Source organism: Budorcas taxicolor, chromosome 11, assembly GCF_023091745.1.
Source record: "Budorcas taxicolor isolate Tak-1 chromosome 11, Takin1.1, whole genome shotgun sequence".
Classification (NCBI taxonomy): Eukaryota; Metazoa; Chordata; class Mammalia; order Artiodactyla; family Bovidae; genus Budorcas; species Budorcas taxicolor.
In genome coordinates, this window is record NC_068920.1 from 165,185,544 (window position 1) to 165,207,867 (window position 22,324).

Consider the following 22,324-nt stretch of genomic DNA (forward strand, 5'->3'; position numbering starts at 1 on the left):
AAAATGTGGCTGTATTTGGAAAGGGGGGTGATCAAGATGAGGTCATGGCAATGGGCGCCAGCCCGTATGACTGTGTCCCCATAACAAGGGCAGATATGGACACCTTCACACACACAGACGGAGAGCCCTGTGTGGAGCTGGAGGCAGAGAGCCAGGCGATGTCCTACAAGCCAAGGACACCAGAGGCGACCAGAAGACCCCCAGCGGCTGGGAGAGCAGGGAGCTCTCGCCACCCCATGACCTCAGGAGGATCCAACCTGCCAGCACCTTGACCTTGAACTTCTGGCCCCCGAGGGTGAGAGCAGGTGTCTGGTGTGTAAGCTGCCTAGTGGCGGTTCTCTGTTAGGGTGGCCCTAGCAAAGCAAGCCAAGTGGTAGAGAGAAACCCAGCAAACGAAAGCACCCTGCGCTCGTGCCTGTGGCTCTGAGCCTGCGCGTGCGCCTGCAGTGGCCTTGGACACGGGAAGCACAGACTCGCCGCCCGTGCTTTCTCCACCTGCGTCGTCTGAACCGCCTACCACGTTGTGTGCCAGCCTTAACAGGACCACAGCCTCCCTGCGGCACTGGGACTGTCTAACCATCCCCGCTGCCCCTGCCACGTCCGCAGAGCAGCCGCCAGAGGGGCCCATGGAGCTGCCCACCCTTCCCCTTCAGGGCCCCTGCGGGGCCTCATCTCTGGTGGAAACTCTTCTCTCTTGAGCTCCTGCCTGCGGGCCCTTTCCAGCAGCACTTTAACAGCTCTGTTTAGAAGGGCCAGTGAGGGGAGAGGAGCCCGGCCCCTCCTCCAGGTTGACCCCATCTCCTTCCCCCAACTAGAGGCCAGTGCCTGCGGGCAGGCGCTGTGTCCTGGCATCCAGTGGGTCCCCTTCACCCCACACCCCACCCCACGCACACGGGCTTGCATGGACTTTTCTGTTTATTTAAAACAAACATCTGTGCGCTATGTACAGGTCTGGCTCCCAGGTGGGAGGGCAGGGGGCCAAGCTGGGGGGAGGGCAATGCCAGCAGGAGGGGTAGGGAGGGGGGTCAGGCCCCTCACCTGGCCGGTGGGGCCAGCGTCTCCGTTCCTGCTTCCCGGCCCACCACCCCTGGCAGCCTCCCTGCGGGAAGCCAGGGTGAGGGAGCCTTATCCTAAAGCAAAATAAATAGGCGCTTTGGGTGGGGCCGAACCCACCCCTCACCTCAGCCCAAAGCCGGCAGCAGCCACCATCCAAACTGGGTGTAAGAGCTCAGCCCATGGGGAGGCCAGGTCCCGCCAGGAGAGTTTGGGCGGTCCTGGCAGCCCGGGGCACCCCGTGGCCCTGGGAGTGGTGGGCAGAGCTAGGCAAGGGCAGAGGCCAGGGGCCAGCCAGACCGCAAGGCTTTAAGGCAGAGCAGGGTGAGGGTGTACGCAGCCCGGGGCTGGGCCAGCCTTTGGCACAACGAGGGGAGGGCGGTGCGGCGGCCGAGGGGGCAGGGCTGGAGGAGGATGAAGCCCTTGGTCCCACCGCCCATTCCAGGGCCTGGCAGGTGGGCGCGGGGAAGGGTGGGGGCACACGTGGGACCTCAGCCACCGCCTGACTTCTGTTCCCACTGCGAAACCTCGACCCAGCTCCGGCGGTCAGCAGAGCGTGTCCGTGTTGAAGGAGAGCTGCGCCTGGTGGACAGCAACAGGCTGGCTGGGCTGTGTGAGTCCGCCCCCGGCCCAGGCCGGCCCTCTCGCTGGCCCTCCTGCCTCTGTCCGCCCCGAGCTCCCGCTCGGTGCGTGCAGGGCTCCCGGGTGGTGTGCCCCTGCCAGGCCGGTGGCTGTGGCTGCTGTTCCCAGGCTCTGCTCCGCCCACCTCAGCTCTGCCTGGCTCCAAAACGCCCTCCGTTTCCAAGGTGCTAGGAGGTCGCTGTGGTCTGTCTCCCCTGACTGCGCCGGGGCCTCCAAGATCCACACTACTCCCGAGTATCAGGTGAGCCCGGCTCAGAACAGTGGGGCCCAAGGCCCCGCCCCACCCCGCCCCCCTCCCGAGCCAGGCCCCCGCCCCGCCCCGAGCCCGGCCCCCTGGCCAGCCCGCGGCCCTGACCCGAGCCCCTGGCTCACCCGCTCCTCCTCGAAGCTGATGAGGCCCTCATCCTCCGTGTCCAGGTCCTCGGGCTCGTCGGCCACTAGCGCCCGCAGCTCAGTGGGGGGAGGCCGCGGCCGGAACAGGCTGAGCAGGCGGCCCAGCGGGGACTGCAGGCCCGAGGGGGGCTCCGTTTCCTGCTGCTCCAGGTTGTCGCTCTGCTTCTTGGCGAAGTTCACGAACACCTGGTGGGCGGGAGCAGGGGCGTGGGCGGGGGGCCGGCCCAGGGGGGAGGGCGGCCCCAGCCCGGGGCACTCACGTTGTCCAGGGTGGTCTGGCTGACCGAGTAGTCCTCGACGCCCAGCACGCCCACCACCTGCTCCATTTTGCTGAACACCTGCGCCAGCGAGATGTGCGCGGACTTGAGCTGGTACTGCACCTTCGTGTGGTGCCGCTCCTGGGGGGCGCAGAGGTCAGAGGCTGCTCGGGCGGTGCCCCCTTCCCCCCCCACCTCCCAGGCCTTGCCCACCTTGAGGATGGCCTCCGGGAAGTTCCTGTTGAAGAACCGCACCACGTCCTTCACGTTCTGGCTGCTCTTGGTCCTCACCGTGATCATGTAACCATCCCCAAACCTGCAGGACAGGCTCATGGCCACACCCAGCCAGCAGAGGGGCCCAGTCTCGGCCTGTCCCCGTGGACACCCCGCCCCCTGTGACCTCGGCCGCCCCCATGGGACCCCGCCCCTTGTGCCCCTCCCCACCCAGGCCCCCTGCCCCCTCCCTTGCCCCCCTGTGCCCCTTCCCCCCAGGCCCTCCGCTGCCGGGGCTTACCGGTTCTTCAGATGCTGGATACTGCCCAGACAGCGCAGACGTCCGTTCACCATGATGGCCAGCCGCGTGCACAGCGCCTCACACTCCTCCATGCTGCGGGCGAGACCCACAGGCTGGCACGGAGTGGAGGGGCTTGTGGGGGGGCGCGGGGCAGGTGGGGGCAGGGGCAGACCTGTGTGAAGTCAGCACCACCGAGCGCCCCGTCTTGATGAGGTCCAAGATGAGGTTCCAGAGGAAGCGCCGAGCCTTGGGGTCCATGCCTGTGGTAGGCTCGTCCTGGGGGTAGTGCCAGGCTCAGCTGTTATACCCCGTCTACCCCGGCTGGCCCCAGCAGCTGCTTCCCACCAGGCTCACCAAGAACACAAAGATGGGGTACTGACCCTCATCCCACCCTTACGGCCAGTCACCAGGAAGATGAAGGTTGGGGTACCTGACCCCCACCCCACCCCATCCCCGTCCTCCCCCATCACCCATCTTCCCCATCCCATCCCCATCCTCCCCAACCCACGTCATCCTCCATCCCCCCCCATCCTCGCCATCCCCCATCCTCCCCCCAGTGCCACCCCTGGGCTCACCAGAAAGATGAAGGCTGGGTACCCGATGAGGGCGATGGCTGTTGACAGCTTCCGCTTGTTCCCTCCACTGTAGGTGCCGGCAGGCTTGTCGGCATACTTGGTCAGCTCCAGCTTCTCCAGGGCCCACTTCACCACCTGGGAGTGACGGGAACGTCAGGGGGCCCCCCTCCACACCACCACGCCGGCCGCCTCCCCCGCCGGGCGACCCTCACCCGCGCCTCGTCCTTCCAGGGGATGCCCCGGAGCCTTGTGTACAGCTGCAGGTGCTCGCGGGCCGTGAGCTCGTCGAACAGGGCGTCGAATTGCGGGCAGTAGCCCAGGCTCTGCTGCACCTGGAGGAGCTCCTTGAGCACGCTGGGGACACAGTGCCATCAGCACCGGGGCCGCGGCCGCCGGCCTGCCCGCCCAGGCGCCCGCCCGCCTGCCCGCACCTGTGCCCGTTGACGAAGGCCTCGCCCCCCGTCGTGCTCTCGTCTCCTGTCAGCATCTTGAAGGTGCTGGTCTTCCCCGCGCCGTTGACGCCCAGGAGGCCGAAGCACTCGCCAGGACGCACGCCCAGGCACAGGCGGTCCACGGCCAGGATGCGACCAATCTTCCGCGATTTGTACACCTGTCGGAGGTGAGAGGGCGGCTGCTTAGCAGGCCCTGTGAGCTCCCACTGGGCACCCCCCCCCCCCCCGCCGCCCGCCCCCCGCCGCCCGCCCCCCGCCGCCCGCCCCCCGCCCCCCGCCCCCCGCCCCCCGCCGCCCGCCCCCCGGCCCTGCCCCCAGCCTACCCAGGCCCCTCCCCCGGCCAGGCCCCGCCCCGCCCCCGGCCAGGCCCCCCGCCTGCCCCAGGCCCCGCCCCCGCCTGCCCCAGGCCCCGCCCCCCGCCCCCCCGCCGCCAGGCCCCGCCTCCCCAGCCAGGCCCCGCCTCCCCAGCCAGGCCCCCCTCCCTGCTTACCCTGGGCCCCGCCCCCCGGCCAGGAGCCCCCCATGCCCGCCCCCTGCCCCGCCCCCATCCGCCCCTGCCCCCGCCCCCATCCGCCCCTGCCCCCGCCCCCATCCGCCCCCGCCCCGCCCCCAGCCGCCCCGGCCCCGCCCCGGCCCCGCCCCCAGCCGCCCGGGGCCCACCTTGGTCAGGTTCTCGATTTTGACCATGTCGTTGTCTGCATCTCCCCTGAGCACTCGCTGCCGCTCGCTGGCCACGTCCACGTCGTCCTCCACGGGCTTCGTGGACACGGGCATGCGCCTGGGGGGCGGGGTGGGGTTAGCGCGTGGCTGACGCCGCCTGGTGCCCGAGCGCCGGGGCCACGCCAGAGGGCAGCGCCCAGCCCCGTCCCCACCCGCAGGGCCGTGGCACTCACTGCGGCTGCCGCAGAAAGTTGTACTGACACATGATGGTCAGGAGGAAGCCCACAAAGCCCTCGACGGTCATGGCCACCAGGCCCCTGGTGACGATGTCCCACTCAAAAGGAGACTTCATCTTGTCAACCTGGCCTGTGGGGCAGCTGGCTCAGGGCCGGGGCCTCGGGAGCACCCGCTCACCCCGAGGCCTGGAGCCCGCCTAGGCCCCCCGACCCAGGGGCCGCGCCATCCGCCCCGCAACCTCACCGATCTTGGCGTAGTACTCGTTGAGGTACTCGTTGTACGCCATCTCCATCAGCCCGTGGCCCAGGTTGTAGTTGGGGAAGATGAGGAAGCAGCTCTTCAGGTAACTGTTGACAACCTTCAGGTCCTGGAGGGTCACGGCCGGGGGGGGCGGGGGGAGGTGTCACGGCACCTCAGGTGTCCAGCCTCAGCCCTGCCCTGCCATCCCCCACCCCGCCACCCCGGCCCACCTTGTCATGCTCAAAGAGCTGCAGCAGGAAGGTGGCCACGGTGGCAGTGATGCCGATGAAGAGGTTGATGACAATGAGAAACACATAGGCCGAGCTGGGGACCTCGAACCAGAAGGAGGCCGGGTACATGATGGGTGTGATGGACCACCTGCGGGCAGCAGCCAGGCGGCGTCACTGAGCCGCCCGCCCCCTGCACCCCACCCCGCCCCGCGCCCCCGCCATCGCCACCTTACCCGTAGAGCAGGAACAGGGAGAGCACAGCCGGGAAGTTGGTGGGGGAAGTGTAGGCCGGCAGGTCGAACACGAACAGGATGAGGACGCAGCAGGTGGCCGGGACCAGGTAGTTGAGCTATCGGAGCAGGTGTGGCAGGTGAGGGGCCAGAGGTGGAGCGGCCTGGGGACAGGGGCAAGGGTCCCGAGGGCAGGACGGGGGGCCCAGCGAGGGGCGGGGGCACGGGGGAGGGCCGGGGGTCTGGGGGCACACCATGTCCCACACGTAGTTGGCCAGCCAGTAGATGACGGGGTTGCAGCCGCTGACAAACTGCAGGTGCTTGGCCTTGGTGGACTTCTCGGCCACCAGAAAGACCACGAAGCTGGCCGGCACGAAGGACATGGCCACGATGATGAAGATGGCGATGACTACGTCGGTGCCCTGCAGCCTGCGGGCAAGGAGGCCCTCAGCCCTGGCCGGCACGCGGTCCCGCAGCAGCGCCCCGCCCCGACCCCCGCCCACACCTACAGGTAATCCAGAGAGAGGCTGGCACTCGTCTTGTTCATCGGGTGGTTGGTGACAGTGATGCCTGCAGCACAGGGGCAGCCTCAGGACCTGCTCTGCCCCTGCAGGCCCACCCCACCCTGCCCCGCTCACCCACCATAGGCCGCAGGGTTGCCCTTGCTCTTGGGCAGGTTGGCACGCAGGATGGCGTTGTTGAGGCTGTTGAGGTAGGTGGGCATGCTGTGGTAGCCCTTGTTGTTGTAGAAAACCTGCGGGGGAACACAGAGAGACCCCCAGAGCCTGTTGTCCCTGCAGACCTTGGGCGAGGGCGGGACGCGGCCGGGCCCAGGGCTGAGCGGGGCTCACCTGGGCAGCCCTGCGTACTGCAATCCTCCGCACCATAGCCGGGGCCTGGGCCCCAAACGAGGCTGGGATGGACTTCTGGACGTTGCCAAAGGTGATGGCCCCGTACCTGGGTGGCAAGCCGACCACCCGTGAGGCCGGGCGGGCAATGGGGGTCCGCTCCCCATCCATGGCCGGCGCACCCCTCCCCTCTGCTCACCGGTGCAGCCGGAAGCGGTCAGAGGTGAAGAGCAGGTACTCGGAGACATTGTGGCCCGTGATGTCAGTCAGAATGTCACCCGTGACCACCCGCATCTGGGGTGGGTGCCCACCCACACTGCCCGGGCAGGAGAAGCCAGTGCCCTGCCCAGAACAGGTACAGCGGACGGGCTCCCGCACCAGGTGTGGAAGGGAGGGCGCCGAGGTCCAGTTCTCTGCAGGCAGAGCGCACAGTCAGCCTGGCCCCCACTTTCCCGAGCCCCAGGCGGCTCCACTAGCCAGTACCTGACCCGGAGGTGGGCAGCAGGTCCTCATCCAGGGTCACAGGGGAGTCGGACGGGGCGGGCGAGGGTGGGGGCGGCACGAAGTTGGACAGCGGCAGCCCCTGGGTGAAGGACTCCAAGCACATGCTGTCGAAGAACCGTGCGGCCAGCAGGCGCGACTCACCGCTGCTCAGGTTCAGCGTGGGCCCCAGCGAGCCGTTGGCCGGAGACTTGAGCACACAGGTGGCTCCCACACCCGATGGCAGCCTGAAGGTGCCCACCAGCTGCTGGGGCCCGGCATCGGGGGACAGTCGCAAGCTGAGAAAGTAAAGAGCAAGTCCAGGTGGGGGTCAGGTCAGCTCCCCCAGCCCCTGCACTAGCCCCCGCCCCCCACGGCGGACCCGCTGCCGGCTCACCGGTATTCCCGGCGTTCCTCGTTGGCATAGGGAATGAAGTTGCCACGGGGCTGCGTGTAGTTGTGGTACTGAGAGGGGGACAGGACCAGCGGGGGCAGGTCGCCTGGCGGGAAACACGGAGAAGCCTGAGCAAGTTCCTACAGCCTGCCAGCCCCTCACGGCCCAGGTCCCCTCTTCCTAGTACCCACAGGGGTCCCAAGCTTGGAGTCTGCACCCCAAAGGAACCCCAGAGTGTGCCCACCAGCCTCAGCTACCATGCCCAGGGCACCCCCCACATGGCTCCCAAGCAGGTGGATGTCCGGGTGCCTGGCCAGGCAGCCTTACCGATCTCTGGGACAGACAGCGCCACGGTCATAGCCACGCAGACGAAGAAGGCGGGGAGCAGGATCTGAGAGGACAGTGCCTTGGAGTTGCGCCGGGCACAGTGGAAGCGCTTCACCAGGAGCCCGTGGAACTGGCGCACCTTCAGCCACCAGCCCTCCAGCTTGCGGCTGCCCTGGCCAACCCGCGTGAGGGTCTCCGCCTCTGCCTCTGCACAGGAGGCAGGAGCTGAGCATGGGCCCCGCTCCACCCTCCAGGGACCTTCCTAGCTGTATCCCACAGCCCCCACCTTGCAAGCTGACATTGTCAGGGTCCTGCAAGTTGTCACAGAGAGGGCGGTAGTCGCTGTAGACATCGGTGTATCCGGCCCCCTCATCACCACGGGCAGAGCCCACCGAGGATACAGACTGCAGCGACGCCTGTGACTGGGCCAGCTCCGCACACCGTGCCAGGTTGCTGGCAGGACCTTCCCCGGATACCGGGTCCGCAGCCCCTGGTAACACATCTTTCCTGGACTCTTTCACATCTGCAGAGGGGCCAGGGGAGACGCGTGGGGGCTCAGGGCAGCCTTCACCTGCAGGCCTTCACACTCACCCACCCACCCCAGGCACCAGGCCCAGCCTGACCCTGGGGCCTCCTGGCTCCCTGTTCCCACCTAAAACCCTTGGCCCCCAGAGACAGGGTAAGAGTGACAACCCTAGGCTCACGCTCAGAGCTGGCGGAACCAGGGGATGGGGGCAGAGCTGATCAGCAGCTCTGGAGTCTCACCTGCCTCACTGTTCTCCAGCGACTGGTCCTCCTCCGACACCTTAAGGAACACTTCCTCCAGTGTCGTGTCCATCAGCCCAAAGCTGCTCAGGTGCAGTGCATCCAGACTGTGCTCCAGGTGCTGTGGAAGAGCTGCGTGAGGCCCACCTCACAGGGGGTGGCTGCAGGGCAGGCGGTGCCCACCTCTTGGGCAGCCCCGCCTCCTCTACTGGCCCCGCCCCAGTTCTGCCCCAGTCCCAGAGACCAGTCCTGCCTCCTCCAGCAGGCCCGCCCCCTCCGCTGGCCCCGCCCCCGAGCCCAGTCCTGCCTCCTCCACCAGACCTTCCTCCTCTACTGGCCCGTCCCACCCCCGCCCCCTCCAGTGGCTCCGCCCATCCAGTGACCCTGCCCCCCGAGCCCAGTCCTGCTTCCTCCACCAGTCCCGCCCCCTGCTGGCCCCACCCCTGAGCCCAGGCCCGCCTCTTCTGCTGAACACACCTCCTCCGCCTCCCCCACTTCTTACAGACCTCAACCCCACCTCCTCCATCAGCCCAGCCCAGACTCACACACCTGAAAGAGGCGCTCAAAGGCCCCCTTCTTGGCTGCCTCGCTGGGCAGGATGTAGGAGAGCTCGGTGCTGGTGTCGGAGACCAGCAGGCAGGAGGCCACATGTTTGCGGATGAACTGGGAAACCTGGGACTCGGAACAGCTGCTCAGCTGGGCCGGACCTGGGGGGCTGGCTGTCAGCCCTGGCTCTGGGAGGGTAGGGAGGGCTTCACTCAGGGGCTGGGGGAGAGGGTGGGCCAGGCCCAGCTAGCATCCTGGGCCCACTGGGCAACGGTGAGAGCCCAGCCCCTCAACCTCACTGGTCTTGAGGAGGAGTCTGGGGCAGGTGGCTTCCGCACAGACCTTGGGGGCCCCCTGGCTCAGCAGGCCGCTTGACCAACGTGAGGCGGTAGCCGTCCCCGTAGGCGCCCTTGAGGAAGAGAGGCGAGCCGCAGCACTTGAGCTTCCCGTGGGAGATGATGGCAATGCGGTCCCCAAGCAGGTCAGCCTCGTCCATGTGGTGGGTGGACAGGAGGATCGTGCGGCCTGGGGGAGACGGGGGTCAGAGGGGCGGCCAGGTGGGGCTGGGCAGGGGGCTGCTCTCCCCACCCTCAGCAGCCGCTCACCCGGCTTGTACTTCAGGATCAGGTCCCAGATGGCGCGGCGCGCATAGGGGTCCACGCCGGCCGTGGGCTCATCTAGGATGATGGCCCGGGAGCCGCCCACGAAGGCGATGGCCACCGAGAGCTTGCGCTTCATGCCGCCGGACAGCGTCTGCACCAGTGAGTGCCGTTTGTTGGAGAGCTCCAGGTCCTCGATCATCCTGAGGGCAGATGGGAGGTGAGCTGCGGGGGTGGGGTGGTGCTGCTGCCGGCAGTCTCGGGTCCCGCCCAACCCCCACCCACTTGTCCATCTCCTTGCGGATCTCCTCCTGGGCCATGCTCTTGAGCCTCGAGTAGAACCAGAGGTGCTCCTCCACCGTGAGCCGGTCGAAGAGCACATTGTGCTGGGGACACATGCCCAGGTTCTTGCGGATCTCGTCCATCTCTGTGCGGATGTCGTGCCCGTAGATGGTGGCCGAGCCCGACGTAGGTGGGAAAAGGCCGGTGAGGATAGACCTGGTAGACAGGTAAGGTCACGGCCCCACCTCCTGAAGGGAGCCCTCCCTGCCACCCACCCCCGACACGCACATGGTGGTGGTCTTGCCAGCCCCGTTGTGGCCCAGGAAGGACACGACCTGGTTCTCATAGAGGTTGAGGCTCAGCTTGTTCAAAGCCAGCTTCTTGTCGTTCTTATAGACTTTGGTGAGCTTGTCCACGCAGACCACCAGCGGCAGGTGGGTGGGTTCCTCCTCCATGCCCCGGGTCTCCTCTGCACCGGGGCCAAAGTCAGCACCAAGGATGTCTTCAGCCCCTCAAAGTCAGCAACTGCCCCAGTCCCCACCCTGGTGTCCACTCACCCGAGCGCCGGCTCTCCATGGCGCAGGCTTGATCCTCCTCCATGACGCTGAGGCGGGGGGCGCGAGCCCACGGCCAGTTCCACTCCCATGCCTCCGTCCGCCCGCTGCCCAGCCAGTAGGATTTCTGCAGTGGGAAGTACCAGGGCCTGGGCAGCCCGTACATGCCTATGGGGAGAGGGGAGGCTGACTCAGGGCCTGGGGTCACCGACCCCCCCAGGCCATGTGTCCCCCTAGAGACAGCCCCCTTCTCCTGTTCCCCTCCCCTCCAAAGGGCTCGGTACCTGGGTGCACAGCCTCAATGTACCACGTGAGCACCCCATAGACAACCGCGTCCACCATCAGCATGGTGACAGCCAAGAGCAGGTTGAAGTCATCCCCTTCCACGGGAGACTGGCTGAACGTGTGCCACTGAATGCCCACGCCCGCTACCTCGTACAGAGCGAAGTACTTGGAGCCCAGGCCGAAGGCTGTCGTGGACATCAGGGACTGAGGAGACAGCAGTGTCAGTGCAGGAAGGGAGGCCGGACACCCCCAGGCCTGGGCCGCCCGCACGACCCTCACCGCGATGCACTTCTCAAAGGCGGTGATCTTGTCGTGGGCCACCTCCTCGCGGATAGCCACGTACATGTACGGCACGTAGCTCAGGAAGTAGATGATGCCGCCGCAGGCCGAGGCCAGCTTGGCCTTGGAGTACAGCACGGACACCAAGAAGCTGGGGGCAGGCAGGGCCACGGGCCGTCAGCCACACCCGAGGCCTGGGTCCCTGCTCGAGGCAAGCCCGCCCTCCAGCCCGAGAGGCCAGCTTGGCCTTGGAGTACAGCATGGACACCAAGAAGCTGGGGGCAGGCAGGGCCACGGGCCGTCAGCCACACCCAAGGCCTGGCTCCCTGCTCGAGGCAAGCCCGCCCTCCAGCCTGCTGCTGCCACACAGCACTCACCAGAACATGATGGTGGCCACAGCGTAGACAGCCAGGAAGAGCCAGATGATGAGCACGTGGCTGTGGGCAAGGACCTGGCCGTACTTGAGTATGGCGGTCAGCGCCGTCACCGAGATGGAGAGCTGCACGCAGCCCGTGATGAACCAGGCCACCCAGTGCACCGCGTTGTTCAGGCCCATGGTCTTCATCACCTGTGGGGCGGCAGGGCACTCCTCTCCACCTCTCACCTGTCTCCATCGCCCCCTCCTCCGCCTCCACCCCTCCCCTCTTCCCCCTCCTCCCTCCCCTCTTCCCCCCCCCCACCTCCTTCAGCCGGTGCTCCTTCTCCGCCACGATGTGCTGAATGGTCATGGCCACAGAGTAGACCCAGGAGATCACCATGCAGAGCGGCATCATGTGCTCGATGACAAACAGAAAGCTGGGGGGAGGGAGGGGCGTGAGGCGGAGGCCGCGGACCCGGCGCCCAGCGCTCGCCCAGCGCTCCGTCTGCACTCACTCGTCCCGCGTGTAGCAGGGGTAAGGGAACATCTGCACGTAGTTGCCGGGCTCCACCACGTCGTGGCCCACGAAGGTGTCGATGATGGCGCGCTCCATCATGTCTGCGGGTGGGAGGAGCAAGAGGATGGTGGTCCACGGAGGCCGCGCCCCGCCCCCCGCCCCCCACCCCCACCCCGCCGCGGCCCCAGGGTCGGCCCTCACCCTGGATCCAAACGAAGCCATATAGAAAGTAGAAGCGGCCGCCGGTGTTGGGCCCCGGCCGCCAGTAGGCCCGGCGGATCTCGTTGGTTTTCTCCGTGAAGCTTGAATTCTGGCGGATCTTGTAGTGCACGTGGGGCGGCAAGGAACCGTCCTTGCGGGTCTGGAAGATCACACCTGGGACAGGAGGAGGGGCGGGGCAGAGGAAGGGGAGATGAGGGGCGGGGCCGAGGAAGGGAGAGGGAGGGCGGGGCCGAGGGGTGGGGGCGCGGCCGGTGGGCTAGGTCTAGGGCAGGGGAGAGGCGGGGGACCCGGGCTGGGGACCTGCCCAGGGGGCTGGCTCACTAGCGAATACGGTGACATTATCCTGGTAGGCCTGGTTAAGGGTGTAGTTGACAATGCTCTCCTCATCTGGAAAACCCTTGAAGATGTCCACACTCACCTAGGAGAGGAGTGTCCTGAGAGGTGGCCTGGGCACCCGCAGGACCCCATGGGGCCTACCCACCCACCTTGGACATGAACTGGATCCAGCCGCAGGCCGCATTGTCGATGGTGTCCAGCTGCTGCAAGAGGACCGAGCCGTTGGGCAGTGAGAAGTTGTCCTGGCGCAGGGCGGGTGGCAGCTCCTCAGGAGACAGGCTCAGGGCCTCCGGGTGCTGCCGCAGCTCGGCCACGTACTGGGGGAGGGGGAGACCGGTTCAGAGGGTGGCCTGGGCTAGCCAAGGTGGGCCCCTGCCACACCCACCCCAGCCCAGCCCCCCAGCACCTGCTGCAGCCAGCGCAGGTGCTGTTGCAGCCTTCCCTGCTCCAGGTAGCCGCGGATCTCCGCTGAGATGTTGAGCCACACCTGGGCATAGTGAGTCACGTTGCCGACAAGGGCGAAGGTCTCATTGGCCTGCAGAGCGTGAGGGCAGAGCATGGGGCTCATGGAAGGACCCCGGCCAGCAAGGGGGGTTCTCACTCCTGACCTCGCTCCCTGGCTGGAGGCCACCCACTGGCCAGTCCCCACCAACCACCAATCTAGGTCTGGCCAGATGGCCCCTGGAAGCTCCAAGGCCTTCCCTCCCAGGCCTCTGCTCAGCGCCTCCCCTGAGACCCCCTCTGCCCGGCTCCCAGGAAAGCACAGCCTCCCCACTCCCTGCCACCAGCGGTGTCTTCCCCGCCCCTTTGTGGGACCCCTCCACATATGTCCCCAGTGGCCCTGACACTTGGCCCTCATCTCCCCCCATGCTCATCCTAGGGACCCCCTCCACAGCCCCTCCCCTTCCTGGGCCATCTCCAGCCCCGGTTTCTACTTCTTCCAGACTGCAACCTGGGAGGGCCACGGACACCGTGCTCTCAGCTGGTCCCAAACCACGCAGCTGCCCTGCCCAAATCTCACCCGGACAACGCTCTGGAGGGTTTCTGCCTGCAGCCCCCCCTCTGTCCTCACCAGTGCTGCCCAGCCCTGGCTGTGCTCAGCCAGCCAGGACCCTTTGCCACACCAGCCAGGCAGGGCATCCTCAAGGCAGCCTTCAAAGTGCCCCTGCACCTAGGACTTGCTCCCAGGTCCCCTCACCCAGAGAGCCAAGCCCCGGAGTTCTCAAAAGCCAGGGCTGCACCCCTCTCGTGCCAATTCTACCAACCGCCACCGCCCCCCTCCACCACTGGCGTCCCCAGCCTGCAGAACCCTCTGCCCAGCTCCCTCAGTTCCTGCCCCAGAGGACACGGGCAGCCTGAGGCGCACACCTTGAGGATGACACGGTCTGCCTCAGAGCCCGCGGGCGCGTACAGGATCTTGGGGTTGCTGGTCATGAGGTGCACGAGGAGGCCCAGGTTCCGCTGCTCCTTGCTCGTGAAGCCCAGGGAGCTCATGTTGCCCCTTCGCAGCGCCTCGGGCTCGATGGTGCTGGGGCAAGCAGGTGAGACTCGAGGTGGGACGGGGCGTCGGCAGGGAGGGGTGCGCGCGGGGCTTCCAAGCGGGTGCAGGCATCAAACGGTCGGCATGGAGTAGGGGTCCATGGACCGGGACCAGGGAGGGGGCATCAGAGCCAGGCCTGGGGGCAGGCCCAGCAACCCCCGGCCTCCTCACCCTGCCCCTGCCACCCACCTACCGGTTGTTGCCACAAAGGATGGGCTGCAGGCCGGCCCAGAGCTGCACGAAAGCGGAGCACTGGCCCTGCAGCGCGTCCGAGGGGGCCGGGGCTGCAGCGGACGGGGCCCCCTCCTCAGCCGTGCTGTTGGAGCTGGGGCCCGCCCCAGCCCCGGTGCTGTTGGCCACCCCACCAGGGCCACTGGCTGCGGGCCCAGGAGCCCGGCCTGCGCAGGCGCCCTGAGGCAGCAGCAGGGCAAGGGCTGAGAGGACGTCCACGTCCCGCAGGACCTTCTGGGCGTCCAGCAGGTCCTCCAGGAGCGCCTGCAGCCGCGGTGGGGGTGGTGGTTGCTGTGGGGCAGCAGAGCCACTGGGGGCGTCCAGGCCCAGCTGAGGGGAAACGGGGCGAGTGGGCAGACGCAGGCCCAGGGTCTGGGGGCTGCTCTGCACGGGAGGCTGAGGTCAGCGTGGAACGGGGAGGACACCCGCAGGAGACACAGGAGGCAAGCAGGGGAGCAGCCTGGGGGTCAAGGAGCGCTGACTAGGGGCGGGGAGACAGGCTGGATCGAAGGCCCAGGCAGGGGACCCAAGGACAGCCAGGCAGAGCCCCGGGCCCAGGCGCTCCCGGCGACGCCGAGGAGTCCTGGCACACCCCCACCCCCCGCCCAGGTGCCAGAGCTGCAGGCCGCCTGGCGGGCAGGCCTCACCTGCTGGGCGATCTTGGCTGCATCTAGTTGGTTCCGGAGCTCAGCAGCCAGCCCCGCGAAACGGTGAGCACGTGCTGCAGCCTGCCCTCTGCAGACCGCATCCCGGTATCCCTGCAGCGCTGTCTGCTGACCCCGGGGTACAGTGAGCACCCGGCCCAGCTCCCTGGAGCCTGGCATGCACGTGAGCTGCTCCAGGAGGGCAGGGGCCAGCAGCAGCTCCTGGGGACAGGGTGCAGAGGAATGGCTGAAAGGAGCCTCAGCCAAGAGGATACCAAAGGCCTGGCCCACATGGCCCAGGGCCTCACCCTGCCCCACCCAGCGGGCCGGGTCCGAGATCACCCAGGTCCTGCAACAGCAAGTGGGGGCAGGGGGCGGGAGAGAGACGCATTCCCACCCTGCCTCCCTGGGACAACCACCAACTCCTGGGGACCCCCTCACCCTCAATGGGAGGCCTCTCTTCACCCACCCAGAAGCAGGCAGCGTGTGCCCCTCACCTCCATCTGGAACAGGGGCTGCTGATTCCTGGGGGGCCCTGAACCCCCGTCCAAGCCAGGCGAAGGGCCAAAAAGCAGGCGATAGACCTGAGCGTGAGGGGGTCATGGATCAGCTGCTGGGGCTCCAGCCCTGCACCCCCAGGGGAGCCAGCGGAGGGCCAGGGCGGGGGGCTCCCAGGAGCAGACGCAGGTGCCCACTGAGGCTCCCGGCCCTCACCTCGGGCAGATCCACCTGGGCAGCCAGCAGAGCCCGGGCCGCGCCATCGGGCAGTGACAGGTTCTGTGTCAGGAAGCGCCACAGCTCCCGCGGGTCCCTGGCCACCGAGTCCAGAGAGAAGGAGGACACTGGACAGGCAGAAGGACAGGGCTGAAGGCCGGCCCTGCCCGGGGCCAGAGAGCCACAAAGGGCCTCAGAGCTGAGCTCCCAGCAGCTCCCACTGTGGCTGGCCACAGTGACGGGCAGCAGGCTCCTGGTGAGCGCCGGGCGGGGGTGTGGGCGTGGAGCCCGCGGCAGGAAGCGCCCGAGCCCGGCTTCAAACCCCGCTGACCGCTGACCGCGGGCTCGGGCACCGCTCCGCCCCCAGGCACACCTGCAGGTCGGGCTGCGCGGCTGTCCCAGGGGTCCGGGCTGGCGCTGAGGGCCTCCAGGTGCTGGCGCAGCGCCTCCAGCTCCGAGCCCAGGCTGGGTCTCGCCGGGTCAAACAGGTTGCCCTCCTCCACCACGCGGTTGAGGCGCTCCAGCAGCTGTGTGACCCTGAAGCACCACTGGCCGTCACCAGCAGGCCGCCAGGCCCAGGGCGGGGCAGCCGGGCGGGGCGGGGCAGCCGGGCGGGGCGGGGCCCAGGCCCGGGGGCGGGGCAGCCGGGGGCGGGGCACTCACGTGGAGTTGGCATACTGAAGGAAGCCGAACTCGTCCCGCTGGCCGTCGGGGCACAGCGACTGCATGACCGGCAGGATGCCGGCGGAGGTGAGGGGCGCCGCCGTGTAGAAGGCTGAGGGGCAGGCGAGAGGGCCCAGGGCCGGGGAGGGGCGCGGTCGGTGGGGAGGGGAAGAGACAGAGGCCGAGAAGAGAGATTTAGAGAAAGTCAGGAAGAAAAGCAGCTGCAGGCAGCAGACGGGAAACAGACGGCTGACTGTTCTAGTGCAGATGACCCCGGCAGGTCAGAGGTCAAAGGGCATCTCACCATCCCTTCCCCACAACTGCCAGAGCGTCCCTCTTCCCTCCACCAGACAAGGCCAGCGCTGACTGCTTCTCTAAGAACACGAGGCAGCACTGCCCCCAGGGTTCAGGAGCACAGGGGGCCCCTACTGGGCAGTGACCTCTGACCTCTCTGGCCAGCTGGTTAGTAGAGTGAACGCAGGAGCCCACTAGGTCTGAGTGGACAGCGGCCAGGTGCTGCAGCCCTGCACAGCAGGGCCAGGCGACCCCACCCTGGATGACACCGGGGAGCCTGACTGGGGAGCCACTGAGGTCCAGGGGCTCCAGCCTTGACCTCCCACCACCCCACCCCCACCCCACCAAGCCAGCTGTTCCTGACAGCAGGCAGGGGCCCTGCAGGACCCAGCTGGCCAGGAGACGCCGTTAGTGCAAGCGAGGGGCGGGGGAGGGCACAAGCTTCACCAGGAGGCCCCGCAGGGCCCCCGAGGATGCCCCGCAGGGCCCCCGAGGATGCCCCGCAGGGCTCCCGAGGATGCCCGGGCCAGCCGGGGGGCGGGGGGGGGACCGCGCACTTACAGACTGTGTGCAGGCCCGGGAGGAGGACAGAAACCATGCAGGGCGGGGAGGAGGGGCAGAACAGAACAGAGGAGACAGTGAGGCCCAGCGCCGCGGGCACCCCAGCCCAGCCAGGCGCGGGGCGTGGGACCGCGCCGGGGGACAGGCACCCCTGTGCCGGGAGCAGCTGTGTGCACGCCGACGAGTGTGCGCGACGCCGTGAGGGCCGCCTGCCCGCCCCTCCCAGCCGGGCCCCCAGGAGCCCCTCACCTTCCTTCACAGAGATGGTGGGCTTCTTCTGCCGAAGCCCCAGCAGGATGAAAAACAGGACGAGCGGGATGAAGATCTCGAAGGCCAAGACCCACTGGAAAGGGCGGGCGGAGTGAGGCCACCTGCCCAGGGCTGGACAGGACACACCCAAACCCTCCTCTCCCTCACAGACAGACACCCACCCCTCCCAGGGCCAGCCCAGCCCCACCGAACCCTGCGTGCCCTGCCATGGGCCACAGGTCCACCCAGGCCCCCCGAGCCCACGGAAATCGCAGCCCCTCCCTTCCGGAGCCTCTTTGAGGGGAGAGGGTCAGCGTTCTCTGGTTCAAGCGAGCCGGGTCCCCACACCCAGTCCAGGTGCACCTCGCTGGAGTCTGGCAAGGGCGAATCAGGCAGCGGGCGGTCCATGCTGACCCACGCACCGCCCAGCTCCTTGCCTGCCTGCAGGGCTGCCTGGGCAAGATCTCAGAGGATCCAGGAGTGTCTGCTCTGGGCTGTGACTCCGACCGTCCCCGGAGTCAGCCCTCCTCCCTGCAGCTGTAGTGGCATCAATCTCCACCCCCCCCCCACCCCCGCAAAGGCCTAAGAAGGTGAGGCCTGGGTGGGGGGAGGGCCTGGCTGTACCCCTGGGCCCTGAGCCTCCGGGAAGACCTGGTCAGGGGTCTGACAGCCACCCTCGACCCTGAGACGCAGGTGCCTCCTGCCCTGGCCCACCCCACCCCCCAGGTGGCTCGGGTGGGCGCAGCCCTGCCTGCCTGGGGCCTCTGATCAGGGTTCCCAGCGCAACTCGGCTACAGGCTGAGCACCGAGGTGAGCCCTGCTGGGACCTGCCTGGAGCGGTAAAGAAGTGCTCGGGGTCCAGACTTCCCTCCATTCCCGCCTGCACCCCTCCTGGCTCAGGGAGGGCACAATGGAAGGGGGAGGTGGACCTTGGGCTGGCTGCTCTTTGGGGGCCCCTGGCCCACCCGAGGGCACGTCCTGACCCCTACCCCTACTAAGCTTCTGCAGAGGCACCAAGGTTCCTTCAGCCTCACCCCCATCCCAAACTGACTTCAGAGTGCTGACCCAGCAGCGCTCTCTCTGGCCCAGGGCCCAAGCCCTGGTCCCCCAGGGCGGGGCCAGATGCTGCTGTGTTTACTGGGCTGACAATAGGGCTCTGTGGTGTGGAACACCCTGCCATGTGTCTGCGCCCCACGCCCGCCCCAGCCCGTGCCAGCCTCCACCCCCACCCTGAGCCAACAGCCAGCCCGGGGCCAGACCAGGAGGCATGTGGACCAGGACAGGTGCCTGCCGTGTGCACACCGAGTGGCAGGGGTCACGGCCGCTGAGCCGGCCCCACCCACCCCCGCCCTGCCTCCGGGCACCTCCGCGAGTAACTGCAGCAACAGGCCCGCTGCCTCCTCATTGCTATAGCAACGGCCACACAGGAGCTGCTGGGAGGAGGGAGGCCTGCTTGGCGGGCGGGTGGCCAGAGGGGCATCTGGTTACGGCAGGCAGTGCAGGGTCAGCCCCACCTGGGTGCCCCACCCAGCGGCCTACAAGGCGGTCAGACCCCTGTCCCTGGAGACGGGCCAGGGCCCCGTGTGTCCCCTCCAGGCCCCTCCCACTGAGTCCAGAAGAGAACAGGTGAGGCCTGAGGACGGAGGCGCTGCCCCCGACTCCAGGGACCTGGTCCCCCCACCAGGAGCAGCCAGAAGCCCCAGGACAGACCGGTATCCAGACCGAGGTCCACACCGACAAATGGAGAAACCGAGGCGCAAAGCTTGGGAAGAGGGAGCAAGCCGGGCACAGAGATCCTTGGTTCCGACCCCCCAGACCAGGCTTCCCCCAGGGCACATATGCACCCTCACCGAGGTGTGCAGCACGCAGGCAGACCCTCTGCTGGCCAAGTCCAGGGAGCCGACTGTGACGCCCAAGACCCTCCCAGAAAAGTGGAGGAGTGTGCCCGCCACCTAGCCTGCCCCAGCCCCCGGCGTGAGCCCAGCGAGGCCTCAGCCACCCTGGAGGAAGAATTCCTGCTGTGCTGTGGCCACAGCCAAGGACCTCCACAAGCTCAGCCATCCCTGGGGGCACCATGGGGCAGGGCAAGGAAGGCTCTGGGGAGGCCCAACCTGACATGCGGGGGCTGCTCCCCCCTGCTTGCCAGGTGCCCACTTCCCTGAGCCTTGGGGTCCCCAGGAGATGCTGGGGCCCTCACGGGAGCCTTGCTCCCAGCTCCCATCCTCCCTGCCAGGAACTCGAGGGCTGACACCGACGCATGCCCATGTCCAGTCTCAATCCCTCCCCAGGGCCCCGCCCTGCTGGCCCCGGTGACCCAAACCCTGCAGCGCAGGAGGCAGCACCAGAGGCTGCAGGTCTGATCCCCGAGCCCAGCGCCAGCCAGCCCCGGGCGCCACGGGCAGCGAGCGAACACAAGCCTGGCTCCCTGCCAGGGCCAGGTGCCCAGGGGAATCCTGCCAGGCCAGGGTGATGACGGCTACCCTGCCCATCTGCAGGTCTGGGTTTCCCACTGTGCACTTTGAAACCCCTCTCAGGGAGGGGCCCAGGCAGGAGCAGGTCGGCTCAAGGGGCCCTGGGGCCAGGTGGGACAGGAGCCCCCCAACTCCAGAGGGGCGAGAGGATGCCTCCACCTCAGGTTCCATCTCCAGACCCCAACCTGCCCTGAGCCCCATCCTGGAAAATCCCGTGTCCTGTCAAGAACCCGAGCTGCCCAGGCCTCGCTGCGATGTGGCTGGTGCCAGCTGGGCAGGCCAGCAGATGCCCCTGCCCTTCCCAAGGCTGGAGCAGTGGCAGTGATGACACCCATACCACCCCAGCCCCTCTCCTCACTGGCGCTTCAGCCCCTGACAGCTGCTGTGCCCTGCACCCTCAAGCACAGGGCAGAGAGCTGGGGAGCATGGTAGTCACAGGACCCAGTGGGGGGGGGGGGGGAGGCCGGGTTTGGGGAGCGGAGAGTGGAGCGCTTCAGGGAGGAGGGCCCCGAAGGACAAAAGGGTGCAGCAGGGCCTGGGTGGCCGAGGCAGGCACAGCGCGGACGCGGCGCGAGCCCGTGAGCGAGGGCCGGTGGATGTGCGCGAGGAGAGGCGCCTGTCCAAGGACAGAGGGCTGCGCCCGGAGGAGGGATAGGGTCCCTGCAGGGGCGCCAGGGCTGGGCCCAGAGACCGCAGCGCCTCTGAGCCGGACCCAGACCTCCAGCCGGTCCTCTGCCGGGGGAAGCAGGGCCTCCCGCTCCCCCAGGGGCCCGGGCCACCTTCCAGCCCTGAGGCTGGCCCGGGAGAGCGCGTTGCGGAGGGCGCCCGCCCCGTGACTCAGCCGAGCTCCACGACTGTCAGCGGACGCGGGCGGCGGGCCGGGTCCAGCCGAGCCCCCTCTCCGGAGGCCGGGGCGAGGGCAGGCGTGGAAGGGGCGACCACCCGCCGCCCCGCCCGCCTGGGGTCCGCGCGCGCCCGGCCGGGCCGCCGCACGTGCGCGCGGGGAGCGCGCCGCCGGCCCCGGTGCGCGCAGCCTCCGGCTCCCGCCGGCCCGCGGCGAGGGGGGGTCGCTCACCGGGCTCCGGCGCTTCAGCGTCACGTTCTTCCAGAGCAGCAGCTGCAGCTGGTGCAGGAAGCCCATGGCGGGGCCGCGCTCCGCCGCCTCCGCGCCGCGGCCCGCTCCTCTGCGCGCCCCGCCGCCCGCCGCCCGCCGCCCGCCGCGCCCCGCCGCCCGCTCCTCTGCGCGCCGCGCCGCCGGCCGCCCGCCGCGCCGCTCGGCATCGCCCGCGCGGGGCGGGGTCTCGAGCCTCCGGGACCGGCTCGGCGCTGGCTCCGCCCCCCGCCCGCGCCGCCCCCGCTTAAAGGGGCCGGCGGGTGCCCGCCGCACGCCGCCCGACCCGGGTCGCCTGCCCACCGGCGTTTGGGCGGTTCCCGGAGCTGTGACCCGCCACGAGAGGCTTTCTGGTTGCCCGCCTCCCGCTAGGCGTTGAGGTGGTGCGCACAAGGGCCAGACGTACACCGAGACCCCCGCCCAGGGCGCTCTTCTCCCAGGGGCGCCGAGCCGAGGCGCAGCACCCGGGCCCCCTGAAATAGTCCTCCCTTAGAGGCGCTCCGAGGTCGACCCTGGCCCTGGCCCGTGGCCCCCGGGGGATGCTGGGGGCTGCTCGCCCCTCACCAGGTCCCCACCTCTGGCTGCCTGACGATGCAAGGAATTTCATCTGAACCTGAGAGCCAGATCCCAGCGCGCGGGGCACTCGGGGGCTGGAGGGGGAGAGTCACCCATACCTGGGGAGGGGGCGCGCAGCCTCGGATGCGGGTCCTATCTGTGCAGGTGGGCATGTCTCTAAAGGCTCAAAAAGTTGGCTTTCCTGCCAGACTGGGGGCAACCTCACCTGCACCTTGGGGGGCGAGAAGGGCAGCAGGGCCGCTGTCCTTCCCCTGTAAGACTTCCCTGTGCTCCTTGTGAATGAGCCACTTGGTGACCACGTGGCAGGGCGGCCCTGGCTGGGCTCCGTGGGGGCTGCAGCTCCCTGGGCTCAGCCAGGGGGAGAAGGGACCCAGAGAACCGCCCTGTGCAGGCGAGGCAGGCTGGTGTCTGGGGAGGCTGAGGCTGCGCCCTCTGTGAGGGGCTGCTTTCTCTCCCTGTGGGTGCAGGTGACTGTGGCCTCTGTATGGGGTCTCTGGGGCCAGTGCACCCACAGGCTTGGGGCAGCTCCTGGCGGGGGCTGAGCCTGGTGGGGAGGCCCATTCCCAGGGAGGCCAGCAGAGGGCAGGCCCGCCCCTGATGCAAGAAGCGTCATGCCTTGCGCTTCTCTGGGCTCCTCCTAACCTCAGTTTCCCAATTTGTGAATGGGAGGGGCAAACCAAGTGGTATTGAGTCTGCGCTACACAGAGAAGGCTCTAACCTGAGCGCCAGGCAGGAGGGGGTGGGGATCCATCCCCCTCTCCTGCCCCCCTCCTCCCCTCCCTCCACCCGCAGCCTGAGAACACTTCCTTCTCTATCAGAACGTGGGGCTAGGTCAGGACAGGAAGCCACTGCCAAGGGGGAGGGCAGCAGCTTCCTGCTTCCACCTGCCTCCCACCCACCTGGGGCCCTGGCAGCGCCACCCAGAGGCTCAGCGCCAGCCCCCACCCCCCTCCCCTGCACACCAGGACCCCCTGGTGCAGCAGGAACCTGGTGCT

The 22,324-nt window shown here is 68.4% G+C and overlaps 1 protein-coding gene across 1 annotated transcript; it reads right to left on the bottom strand.

Moving 5' to 3' along the window:
* Window positions 1-952: 952 nt before the first annotated feature.
* ABCA2 (ATP binding cassette subfamily A member 2) lies at window positions 953-20,783 on the bottom strand. The gene is made up of 49 exons (XM_052649842.1): window positions 20,718-20,783; window positions 17,172-17,265; window positions 16,923-16,925; window positions 16,068-16,179; window positions 15,778-15,941; window positions 15,405-15,532; window positions 15,188-15,274; window positions 14,694-14,912; window positions 14,009-14,376; window positions 13,644-13,803; window positions 12,682-12,810; window positions 12,425-12,592; window positions 12,261-12,357; window positions 11,919-12,092; window positions 11,716-11,818; window positions 11,523-11,637; window positions 11,220-11,410; window positions 10,843-10,993; window positions 10,563-10,767; window positions 10,282-10,446; window positions 10,013-10,193; window positions 9,728-9,940; window positions 9,449-9,645; window positions 9,186-9,368; window positions 8,847-9,031; window positions 8,298-8,418; window positions 7,819-8,055; window positions 7,533-7,739; window positions 7,209-7,311; window positions 6,815-7,110; window positions 6,531-6,744; window positions 6,335-6,440; window positions 6,126-6,237; window positions 5,993-6,053; window positions 5,738-5,912; window positions 5,487-5,602; window positions 5,254-5,401; window positions 5,027-5,150; window positions 4,780-4,912; window positions 4,547-4,664; window positions 3,866-4,044; window positions 3,647-3,788; window positions 3,435-3,569; window positions 3,032-3,135; window positions 2,860-2,952; window positions 2,559-2,661; window positions 2,349-2,486; window positions 2,068-2,274; window positions 953-1,635 (listed from the first exon to the last, which is right to left on the bottom strand). The coding sequence occupies exons 1-49, from the start codon at window positions 20,781-20,783 to the stop codon at window positions 1,600-1,602; spliced, it is 7,266 nt and encodes a 2,421-aa protein (XP_052505802.1). The 3' UTR covers window positions 953-1,599.
* Between the last annotated feature and the right edge of the window lie 1,541 nt (window positions 20,784-22,324).